Below are 12,405 nucleotides of genomic sequence, written 5' to 3'. Positions count from 1 at the left end.
ATAAAAACAGCCAGTGAAACTTCATTCTAATGTGGTTGCCACTTTTGAGGGGGTGCTGGGTGGGTAATGGGTAACCAGGACATTTGTACCCAGCATCCTTTGAGAGGTCCCTGCCCTTACTCCCATCTGTTTTGAATATGCTGCCTTGAATATGACCTCTAGCTGTTTGTTTTAGCAGATGTTCCAAGACTTTCTTTTCACTCCTGCCCTGAGCCCTCGAGTGCAAACACCTAAAACCTTCTGCTGCTGCCGCTGGTAGAATATATAAATGGCCTTTTCCCAGTTCTTTCACACAAGGTGTCTTCGCTGCCCTCCTTAAAGTCCAGGAAGTGGAATAATGTTTTAAGATGCTGCTGAAGATTCTGTTTGTTTCTTTTAGGCTTTGGAAAAGGTTGGAACTAGATAGCAAAGCTGTGATCAGATAGTGTGCAAAGCATCCATAGTGTGGCATTAATTATATGGAGTCTGTTCTCACTTAGTTTGGCTACTGGTCCTGTAATTTAATGTACAGTTCTAATGTGCAACAAAGAGCTGTGATTCCCTAAGGCTTGTGGTCTAACTTCATTCTTGGGTACCTGGACCTTAGAACTGGGGAATGCTTATATTGTCTTACCACCATGAGGATTCAGTCTCACTGGAGCTGGAGAAGCTGCTGTTTCTCTGAGCCTAGTTAGATTGAGAGCTACTCTGGAGCTGCTGGTTGAGTGTGGTGCATGCGGTTAGCAGCAGAAGTCTCATCAGGATGACCTCTGGCCCCACTGTAGTCTTGCTAAGGAGGGTGCATACAGCTTCATTTCCCAGGACCAGGGAGAGGGTAGAGGAGAAAAATCCGACCCTGTTTGTCAACTAAGGGAAGGATGCTGAAATCCATTTTTACATCACACCTCAAAAGAGTGCTCTTTAACAATAGCTCATGAAGAAATTGCTGAGCTGCCACTTGATTAGGTCTTGTAATCTATTGTGGAGGAACCCAGGTCCTGAATTTAGGACCAGTAGATCAGCTGCAAGAGCTCCATGCCTTACCTGTCAGCTTTAGAGTTCAGGGCGTGGGGGTTAAGTTACTGGTTTGTATGCTGTACAAACCTCAGAAGAACAGTTTTTTTCCCTCATCAAGAATTATATAGTGTCATTGTTTGTAACTTCCATATGAGTCAAATGCTGGTGTTTCAGAAGCAAGATTATAATCTATTTTTAAATCATAAATATTTTATTTTGGCATATTTGCTCCCCACTTCTTGTAAGCATCTTTTGTTAGAATAATTACTCTTGGCTTTTTCTACGGAGTAGAACACTGTCCAGGTTAGAGTAAAAAGTCCTCCCCCTCCACCCACTGAAACCTTGTTTTCGTAATTTATTGGCAGTGCTCTTCTACTTGAGGTAGAGGCAGGGGAAAAAACAGGGGCAGGTTTAAGATCCCTTCAGATTTTATAGTGATCTGTCAGCTGGTGTCAAAACTGGTAAAGAAGTCTGTGTCTTTATAGGAACAGCTGAAAATAAAAACTCCCTGAAACATCACAAGTGGCCTAGGTATGGATAAGTAAATTGAGATACAAGTCAAATATCACACACATTAAATAACTACACTGCAGTGAATGCTGCTGGAACCTGTGCTTCATGAGGAGTGAAGATTCAACTTTTATTTTTTATTGTTTGTTAAAAAGAGGGGGTTTTGTACAAAACTTTCTGTGAAACTCAGAACTGCTTGTACAGCTGAAGGCTTGCAAGTCCGGCTTTATTTCTGTCTTGCTACACTTCTGCAGGTTCCTCCAGAGACTCACAAGTTTCTCTAGGCTCCTATAATCAGTATAACCCTGCTTTAATTCTTAATGGGGTTACAAAGCAGGGTCTTTATCCTGGCCAGCAGGAACAATGTGAGTGGGGTTTCTCTCCCAGCCCCTGGACTCTGTAGGCGCTACTGTGCCTGTTGCCTGCTTAGCAGGGAGAGCCATCAGAGATGGGACATCTCCTGCAGTGCATATTTTGCAAATGAACTCTTAAGATGTTTGCTTCTTTCTTACATTAAAACTACAATGCACTTAAAATCATGAAATGTAAAAGTTATATATTTTATATATTGTATGAAATTCCCATATGCATTTTGGATCTATTCCATTCCTTTCAGAGCAGTCATTTTAATTGTACGTATTAACTATCAGTAATAATTTGGCCTCCTGACAGAACAGAAATTTTCTGTTAATTGTCTGCCTTACAGCAAAACACGTTTTCTGCTAATAAATTAATGTGACAATAAGTACTGACATGCATTTTTAAGTGCTTTTGGTTATTAGAAGAAGCGTAACTGAAACAGTGCTTTGAAATGCTCACTCCCTTTACCTGCCTGGTGCTGTCCTTGCTCTGGCAGTCCCAGTTGTTTGCTAAGTGGCATCAACTCCTGCTCTGCCTGAAGAATGTGTTTCGACATGAGACTGTGCCTCCTGCCAGCCCTGAGGAAGGGCTGTGATTCCCTCCTTAGTCCTGAGAGCATTAATGATCATCAGTTCCCTCTTCCTCAGGAGAGTCAGAGCTGCCTTAGGGAGCATTGTGTGAGCTACCACCTCCACAGCCTATTTCTTGGTTGAAAGGACGGAAGTGGGTAGAGCTTTGACCATGCAGCAGCACATCCATCCTGCTGCACCTCCTGCCTTGCTGCCCTGGATCACTGCATCTGCATGCGCAGCACCTTGATTCATAGTCACCATAGAGGGGGATCGTGGTAGTGATCGTAGGCAGCTACTACACTGGTCAGCAGTGTGGCTGAAGGGGAGCAAGTGTAGCATGAAGCAGGTGATGCTGAAGGCCTGGCCCATAAATAGTTTCAGATCCATGTAGCTCTAGCCCAGGCATGCAAACTGGAGGCCTGTTAGCCAGCGGAGTGCATTGGGGCTATTGCTACAGTTTGTTTTCCTGTTTAACTGCATCTCAAATGAATCCAGTCAGTGCACCCCAAGACTGGTTCATGTCACTGAGCCACATGCAGTAAGCAAGGACAGATGGAAGCTGCATTTCAGGAGTGCTCTTGAACTGAAATGTCATTGTAAACAGACAGCAGTCAGTGGGATGTAGTCAGGTGGGCTGGCAATGGGACAGGCTTCCCAGAGCCATGTTTAATGGGGGGACTACTCTTAAAAGCTTTGCAGTCCTCTAAAAAGATTCTTTTGGTTTGGCCTTTCTGCCTGCAAACCAGACTTCAAATACCTGTTTGGCTTTGCTAGATCTAGTAAGTGAAGTTACCTGGAGATGCTGAAGAAAAGAAGACTGAAAAACAGAAGGGAGACAGTGTGTGCTGATTTCTAATAGATCTGGGTAAGTGCTGTATTGGGTCTGCATGGGAAGGTTTTAGTAGCAGTGGGCATACAGGTGTGGCTTCTCTGAGAAGCTGCCAGAAGCTTCCCCCATGCCCCATAGAGCCAGTGCTAGCTGGCCCCAGCAGGGACCCACCGCTGGCCAAGGCTGAGCCCATCAGTGATGACAGTAGCGTATGTACTTGAGAAGAGGGGAAAGTTACTGCACAGGAGCAATTGCAGCTGGAAAGAGGAGTGAGGATATGTGAGAGCAGCAGCTCTGCAGACACCAATCTCAGTCAGAAGGGGGGTGAGGAGGTCGGAGCAGGGGAAGCGTGTGAGGAGCCCTCTTCTGATGTGTCCCAGCGCCATGCCGTGCCATTGGCAGCTGGCGGCTGACCCTGCAGCCGCTTGGTGAGAAGAGGCATTGCCCTGCCGTGCCGAGCCTGTGGCTGACTCAACAGCCCCGAGCCAGGGAGGGCTCCTGGGTTTCTCCGTGGCTGTGAGCCGGGGCTGGTCTGTTTCAGCCCTTCTCCCTCCCGCCCAGCGGGAACGACGAGCGCCGCCGCGAGGGGGCGCTGTTACCGGGGGCGGGCGTTGCCGGTGCCGGGGGGCTCTGCCCCAGCCCCGTGCGTTTCACCGCAGCTGTACCGGGGACCTGCTGCGGCTGCGGGCAGCAGAAGGGCGGCTGTGCTGATGCGCTGTGTGCGTGCCAGCGCGGCAGGCAGCGCCGAGCATGACCAGGAGAGGAGCGGGGCTGGTGAGAGACCGTGTGGGGAGCGGCAGCTCCTGATCCGTCACGGCGCAACCTGACCGAGCCTCCGGGAGGAACGGGCACGCAGAGGAAAGCGCTGAGCACGGCTTTTCCCCTGGGGTATTCTGCATTGTGACATTTATCATCTCCACTGCTCCAAGTATCGTCTGTTTGTACCTGAATTTTCCACCTCGCTTTCCTGAGGTGCCAGGCCTAGCACTGGGGATCTTCCTGAAGCTACAGGACACTGCATTCCCAGCACTGCTGAAGGGATGGGCTTGTTCCAACTTTAATGGAGATGGTACTTCTGCAACATGGTGATCACTGGCACTAGAGAGGTGCATGAACAACGAAGCCTTTGCAGTCTGCCTGTGTTTGTTTTCTCCTCCTTCACCTTCGTTGCTCAACTCTCTTTACTTTGTGGTGAGGTCACCTCACAGCTTTGCCAGTGAGTTTTACCCCAGGGCAGCTGGATTTCCAACTTGGAGGAAAAATAAGGGATTGAAACAACCTGGGAAACCATGAAGCATCTGTACAGGCCTAAAGGACATTACCATTCAAATGCCAGCACAGACACATCCCCTCCTCCGCAGTGTCCTTTCAGAAACACCTGAACTATGTGTATAAGTCAGTATGAATGCTTTACATACAATGAATTCACCTGCAGAGTGAATTCATTGCCGTCACTGGACAAAACAGATTTAGCTAGAGCAAACAAGCCCTGTAGAAGCAGAGGAGCATAGCTGCATGGCTAGGAGTCATAGCAGGAGAGCTGTGTCTTTGGCTGGAATGAACATCTGTCACTCCTCCCCCTGCAGTGCCTGCTGTGCCCGGGGACATCCTGTGTTCTTGCCTGACACAGGGCCAGGCCTAGTAGCACTTTCCTTTGAGCCTCTGGCAGGAAGCATGAGCCACTGCTGCCAGCCCACAGGGAGAACCTGCTCTATCCCATGAGCTAATTGCGGCTCTGCCCTTGACAATCCTTTGGAAACAAGGTATGTCCAGCTGTGAATATCATTTTCCCCACACACCCAGCTTTAACATGGGCAGAAGGCCTTTCCCTGCTTCCCACATGGCAGTCTGGGAGCTCTGCTCCCTGCAGGCTCCTGCTTGTCCCACACACACAGAGTCCCCTGGGCACCTGACCATGAGCACAGGCCAGGTTTGTGTGCTGCAGGCTAGCTGCTGGGCAGGGCCGTGCCTGGGTGTGCCACCCCTGAGGGGCCAGCCCTGGCTGTGTGCTTGCATAAGGCTCAGGACAGATGCAGCTCTGCTGTAACAGGGGTACTCTTAAATCTGCTCCAGCCCCTCGCCAAGGCAGCTGTTGTACCAGCGAGGAGAAGGGCATCTCCAAAGCTGTGTGTTAGTGGAGGTAATGTACCCTGCAATTTGGAAAGAAAGGGCCTATAAGAGGTGGGCAAGGCCTCAGAGGTCCTGTGTTCTCTGTGCCCTTGGAAGAAATAACTCCATTCATTAGCAGACTGGCAGCGCTTTCCAGAAGAGATGCACTGGGGACTTGGGTAGGTTTTGCTGCTTTAACTATGAGGGCTCTGGTGCCGTGACTGGACTGGTGCCTGTCATGTAGCCAAAAGACTTTGTTCATACCTGTCACCTTAGTGGTCAGGTGCTGCTTGTGTCCAACAACTCTCAAAACCCTAACGAGGCCTCACCTCAAATCCTGTGTTCAGTTCTGGGCCCCTCCGTACAAGAGAGATACAGCAGGACACGCACCGGGCCATACCTCATGTGCTGCACCACAGCAGGTACCTGCAGTCTCACCGACAGCCAGGGCAGTGCGATGTTTCCTGGGGGTAAGGCTCAGCAGCAAAGCCATCCCAGCTCTTGCCAGTGCCATACGGTGACAAAAGCCAGGCATGGAGCCCCTCTAGCACTGGTGAATTACAGCCTTCAGCTGCATGATGCCTGAGGTGGAAAAAGTTGTTTTGACCAGGGCTTTGCCGAGCCACTCACAGCTAATGCCAGGGGAAAAAGGGTGGTTGTCTGATAGTTTTTCCTCCTTTCACATTCCTGGAAAGAAGGGCCAGCTAGAGGCAGGCGCTGTGAGTCAGGAGGGCTGGGCTCGCCCCCTGGGGCTCTCAGGGAGCTTGGCCAAGTCACAGCCCTGTGAGGTGCTTGCCTTAGAGATGAATCACGCACTCACAACTGTTAACCTTCTCCTGGCTTTCCCCTTAGCCTTGTCCCACGTTGCCTGCCCAGCACCAACTGTGCTCAGAGCTGGCTTGGACCACTGTTGCCTCATGGCCTGACACACCATGGGCTTAGGGGTGGAAATCTTTGCTGGGGACAAGGCTCCCCTTCAGCATGGGCTGGGTGGCAGGGACTTCAGCTCCTTCTCTTCCCCAGGCCACAGCTGTGGTTGCCTCTCTGACTACGGGGTTGAGCCTCTCACTAGAGGCTCTGGGACACCTTAGGCCTAGTCTTAACAGCTTGTGCTGCTCCACTTGGTGCACATGTATGGAATTCTCACCACCTACCTGCTCTGACAGGAAAGCAAGTGGCCATTTCAGCTCCATCAGCACAAGAGATATGAAACAGGCTTTCACTGCTTGGCAGTAAATGCAACAAATCCCCACAGTCTACGTAATCCCTCTGCTCAATGCTGTTCAGCTGCAGGCAGTGTGTACAAGTCCAGTGGGTGATGTTCAAGGCAAACACAGATGAATTCCACACAGGTGAAATGGCAGGTACCAAAATGCAAGTCCAAAACTAGTGGAAGGTCATGTTTTTAGGCTAGAGTGCTTAGTGAAGAACGGAAGGGCTAAATACAATTCCTTTTCCTGTCATGGAGACCAAAACACATATCCCCTCTGCCTCATAACAGCCTTCATCCCCAGGCAGACATTCTGCAGGAAGGTGCTTCCAGCCAAAACGTTAAAGTGCTTCCACTTCAGATGGAAAAATAAAGCATTCACTGGCCCAGAGCAAAAGCCTCTCTTCTGACCAAACATCACTGCACACTTTGGAAAGAGGCCTGGGTTCTCCGAGCCCTGCTCCGATTTCACAGACAAGAGCAAAGCATGCACTAGAGAACAAATGGGATCCTGATCTCCCCTCCCTCATGGGAGTGCTTCTATCATTAGATTACGAGGCCCAAACCATTCTTTCCTTCTCAGCTGATCTCATGCCCAGAATATGCAGATTAAGAGGCTCAAGCAGTCTTGGCATCCACATTTCTTGAAGGCCAGAGTCCTGCACCTTTCCGCCAGGTTCACCGCTGCTGGTGTACATGCCATTACGGACAAGGGGAGGCTGCTACTGCTTCTAATCACATTTTTCTCTTTTCAGCACAAGCTGCCCGAATCCCAGGACAGAAGCTTATGGTTCAATGATTCCTGGCACTCTGCTGTATCAATCAAGGTTTTACGAGCAGGATTGTACATAGCGTGTTGGCAGAGATTCATTCATATGACCCAAACCTTCCTGAATACAGGGTGGGGACTGGAATGGAGAGACTGCAGCCCAAGCATCCTCTGGCTTCTTTCTCTCTGGGGACTACAGTCTTCTTCCCTGTCCTCACTCTGATGAGCTGCAGATCCCGTAGGTATTAATTTCAGGGGAATCATGAGTTCCTGGTGGGAGCAGTCACTTAGGCAGAACCACCATGATTGAATACACCAAAGGAAATTCAGAGTTCTGTCATTATTCCAAAGTTGCATTAGAAAAGACCTCATTTTCATATAATTATGGATGCATCCCCACCTGCTGTGAAGTATTATTATTGTGCTTAATGTCATCTTTACCATTTCTTTTTCTTCTTGCAAGGAGCTAAGCAAGTTCAGCCTGGGGAAGATTCAATTACTTTGAGGTGTGTTGGCAATACCTAATGCAGGACTGGCTTCTTGCATGATAAGCTAGCTGCAAGGGGCCTGGCCCATGCCACTTTACTGTAAAACCACTCCTCTTTCATGCACACAGACCCCTTTTTCAGAAGCCCTCCTTGCCACTTACTCCAGTGTGAGTCTGATGACTGCTCAACACTGGGAAAGGCTGCAGGAATGGAGCCTGTTGCTCTGTTCCCTGCTGGCCGCATCAAACACTGGGGTGTGGGTGTAACCTCCCTCCCCATATTACAGCCAGGTTTTGATGTCTTCAAGCGCTCTTCTGTGCCCAGACCACGCAGACAAGAGCAGCTCACAGTGCTGACCACCCTCATAAATCCATTGGGCACCTCTGTATGGGTCACACTCACATTCTCAAGGGCAGGAATTCCCCAACAATACACCATTAGACGTTTTTTCCAAGTGCGGGCTGGAAGCCTGATGTTCTCATGTGACTCCAGAGGCTGAGGCAATGGACACTTGTCTCTGCGTTAATCCAGCCCTGGAGACCAGCTCCACCCCAGGAGCTCAGAGCGCAGCCAAGCGCCCTTCACTTTCAGGCTCCAAATCCCAGAGGATCAGACTTAAATGACTACTCTGAGGTCTGTGACTCTGGAGATGGTCCTTTATCAACCTGCTGATAGTGAGCACTGCCCAGGGGGCTGGGAGAGGACCGCAGTTAGGCTAAGCTGGACTGCAGCCTGGGTTGCAGGCCCCCTGCCAGTCAGGGCTGCAGATGTGATGCTTGCAGAGTGCCGTAGCTCTGAAGGCAGTGCTCATCTCCCTCTCTCCATCTGCTGACACTGGTTGGCAAAGGAGAGAATGAATTTAGTACTGTGCAGTCTGGCTATCCAGAAAAGCAAGAGGAGAAAAAACAGAGACAGAAAGGTGATCAGTAATCATGCTTTTAATAGCTTGTAAATATTATTATTCTTTTTAAATTCCAGGCAACTAGGATGTAAATTTGTTGTGTGTATCCGAGATCCCAAAAAAAACCAACATGAGTCAACAACCTGCTCCGTTTCATCCCTTTTCTAAAGCACATAAATTGATGTATCACTCACCGCAATACACAACAATGAAAAGGTCTTGTTCTGTTTTTACAGTTCAGGTCACCTTTTTATCTGAAGCATTAGCTAGAGGTTTAGCTCGATAACTGTCTCACAACGAATAGGAAAACTCGGAACTTAAGCTGTCCAGAAAAAGTCAAGAAATTTCCACTCCCTGCTCTCAAACTCCACTTCCTAATAAATCATCAGTGTAACATTTTCATTTCAAGATCCAAAAAACTCTTCAGACACACCTGGGAAACACTGGACCACAGAGCTTATTAAACTTAACTCACTAACAGTGCAACAGTTTCATCTTTTACAACTTCAACACAGAACCTGAATTCACATCAGCGTGAACAAGGACAGCAAACACCAGAATACAAGTGGCCTTTGGTGCTAAACAGCCTCCCTCACTGGTGCTCCACAACAGCACCGTGTACCTGGAGCTGCTCCCCATCAGACTGCCTGGGAGCTGAGAGGATAGCACAAGGTAGATGGCATACAGGAAGGTTGGAGGCAGGCAGAAACAGCTCACCTGGCTGATGCCTTCCCCCATTCCCTGGCACTGAATAGAGAGCCTCTGATCTAAGGGAAAAGAAAACCTTAAAGATGAAAGAACACAAAAAAATAAAGCAAAAACGTGACCTTTACTGCTTTTTTACCTACCGCTGTTTTGACTATAGAACCTGATCTAGAAGTGCAGCTAACTCCAGAGACAAACATACTCTTTCACAGTCTTGTGTGTGTGCAGCACTAGAACAAAGTCACAATTACAGGTGCAAAGGAACAATGTTACAGTCCTCAGAAGACCTACTCTGTGCACTCACCAACAGCTTGAGTTTGCTGATAAAGTTAAGCAAAGAGGTTCATTCTTCTCTAGCACAAATGAAAACCCATCAAACCAGCTTCTATTACAGCAAGATTCTAAATTGACATAAATAATTATAGTCTCGATTAAAAAGAATATATTATTCTAGATTTTTGGTTTTTTAGTTTTCATGTAAAACCCCTACATCTAGGAACAAAGACAAAATAAAAAACAGGCACTTGCTGTGCCTTCTCAAGCACTATTGTGGCATTTAAGGGACACAGAGGAAATTAACAAACAAGATTAATGCCTACAGTGGAAAATGAGAGGAGTTCTTCATGCCGTTGGCTTTTTCAAGTCTCGGATTTGCTTAATCAGGTAGTTCTTCTCGTCGGTGAACTGTTCGTCATCCGTCCTCTCTTTCTGGAAGTTGCTCAGAAACTCAATTAGCTTAGGTTGGTTTTTCAACAGGATCTCCACAATAGGCTGCGTTTTGTTTGGACTGGCCACAAAAACCTAACACGAAAACAAAACCAGGCACAGTGAGACTCAGAGAGAGAGAGCAACATCAGTCACAACATCCCCGTCAGTTATGTCCTAACAAGTCAGCTGAGCGCTGGCAGGCAGATACTCTGCTGCTACACACCTTTTCCCAAGGCAGAGAGAGAGGAGTTACAAACATGTTGGCTCAACAGCACGCTGAAGCAAAGCTGTGCCTGTGTGTGGTATCGCTTCCCTTTAATTTTGCTCTTTGTTGATGAAAGCGTTTGATTGTAAACCCAGCTGCTGAGAGTGAGCCATCAATTCTCAGCCTCTTCCACATGCAAGACTTAAATACACAGAAATTAATTACCAGAACAGAAAAGCTTTGTGTCAGTACTGATATGATTTCCATACTAAACCAGGCCTAAAATTAGACTTGCCAGCTTTGTTTTGGTTTGGAAAAGTATGTCAGAGGCTCTGCTTCCCTCTGCTTAATCCATTCATGGGAGCGTGGAAATTTCCAGCAGCAGGAGCACCGTGGTGCACCAGGCACCTTCACTGCCCTCGCCAAGCAGAGGAGGGTGGCAAGGCAGGGAGACACAGACACAGATACTCACCTGGTACAGCCAGCCCAGGACTGTGGGCTTACTGGTCTTCTCAAACAGGCGGGTTTTAGGGATAAATCTAGCCATGTTCTCATTTCTCCTCCACAAATGCCTAAAGCCACAGGGTTTCCCAGCTCTGAAGACAACTCCCTATGCCACAACACTGTTTCTTTAACATTGTCTCTGCCTTACGCACCGCACCTGCTGACGACAGGAAACTTCAGGCCAGTTGTAAAGGCCAGCAGTGACAAGCTCTTCGCAGGGACCTCGGGATGCTGCAGGGATGCAGGATTGGCAGCCAGGATGCAGGTCTGGCGGTGGGAACAGGCACAGCACAGCCCTGGCCACCCCAGGAGGGGCTCCTGTGTCTGCCTTGCGCTGAGGTTTTCATGGCTGGACAACAAAACACCACCCCAGTGCTTGTGCAACAACATAAATAACTCCAGTTACTCTCTACTCAACAAGAAGAAATTAAGGATGGACAGGACTGGAAAACGTCCAGTTTCCCTCCATGCCTCTCCAAACCAGAATGAAAACAAGCGTCTGCTGACAGTACAGAATGGCATGTTGTCTGGCCGAGCATAGGCAGCACCACCGCCCGCCTACAGCTCTTCTGCAGGTTCCTCTATTTCTGTGGAGATTGTGCCCACATGAAAACCTGGGCCAGGTCCAGCTGTGCAGGGAGGAGCTGTGTTACATGATGAGGAACATGCACACACCATCCCTGGGAGCTGTGTTACAGCCACGTGCCCTCAGAAATAACACCCGCTACAGATAGGGACAGGATTCAGACTGGACCTATTGTTAAGCTTCATGCCCCCCGATTAGGGGATGTTATACAAATGGTTTGGAAAATGTCCCATGTGGGGAATGTGTGGAAAGAATGGGGCTGGGCACACATCAACAGTGCCACACTAAATACTTCTGCCCAGACTGGGCCGAAACATTTATTTTGTTTTATTCCATAAAGATGAGGTAATGCATCTACTCTTAAACCCTAGCATCCTGATGACACAGGAGCCTATGCTTTTGTCTCCTCTGGATTCCTCCTGCTCACATCACTCCTAGGAGTCCTTGCTTCAAGGTGCTTTTCGCTCTGCTCTGGGGAAGGAGCTGCAACCTCTGCCACACTGGGTGAATGCTCCCAGGCCCCAAGTCTTCTCCAGAGTTTCCCCTGATCTAGTGGCCAGTCCATGGTATTTGACGTACAGTATCTACCATTATCCACACTGTCTTTGCACAGGCCTCCACATCACCTTTCCTTGATTATCTGATTGCTAATCTCATGTGATTTCTTTTTATGCTTACTTGCCACTGAAAACTTCTCTAAAATAGCACCAACAGCCCAAACTCCCAATGATCCCTTCAGAGAGCCACTTTAAAGTAACAGCTTTCCTGCGTGACACTCCAAGCACTAAGTGTAGCATCTTACCAGGAACACATCTATCAGCGGGTCAGACAGCCAGTTCACAGCTCTCACTACACTTGATGGACTGTCAGTAGCTGATCATTCTGTTGCTGCCTGCAGCATCCGAAAGCAATACCCCTCCTACGCAATACATACTGGTATTGATGCATCGGTT

At 48.5% G+C, this 12,405-nt stretch overlaps 1 protein-coding gene across 1 annotated transcript in view; it reads right to left on the bottom strand.

The window, feature by feature from the left end:
• Nucleotides 1-8,763: 8,763 nt before the first annotated feature.
• Nucleotides 8,764-12,405, bottom strand: part of CAB39L (calcium binding protein 39 like) — a 46,844-nt gene continuing 43,202 nt past the window's right edge. Inside the window, exon 10 of the mRNA XM_062607321.1 lies at nucleotides 8,764-10,250. Within this exon, the coding sequence (XP_062463305.1) occupies nucleotides 10,071-10,250 (180 nt within the window). The 3' untranslated portion in view covers nucleotides 8,764-10,070. The remainder of the gene's footprint in view (nucleotides 10,251-12,405) is intronic.

The sequence above is a fragment of the Pezoporus occidentalis genome, unplaced genomic scaffold (genome assembly GCF_034315485.1).
Source record: "Pezoporus occidentalis ecotype Australia unplaced genomic scaffold, CSIRO_AGI_Poc_V1 ctg122, whole genome shotgun sequence".
Classification (NCBI taxonomy): domain Eukaryota; kingdom Metazoa; phylum Chordata; class Aves; order Psittaciformes; family Psittacidae; genus Pezoporus; species Pezoporus occidentalis.
This window is presented reverse-complemented; position numbering and strand designations above follow the sequence as displayed.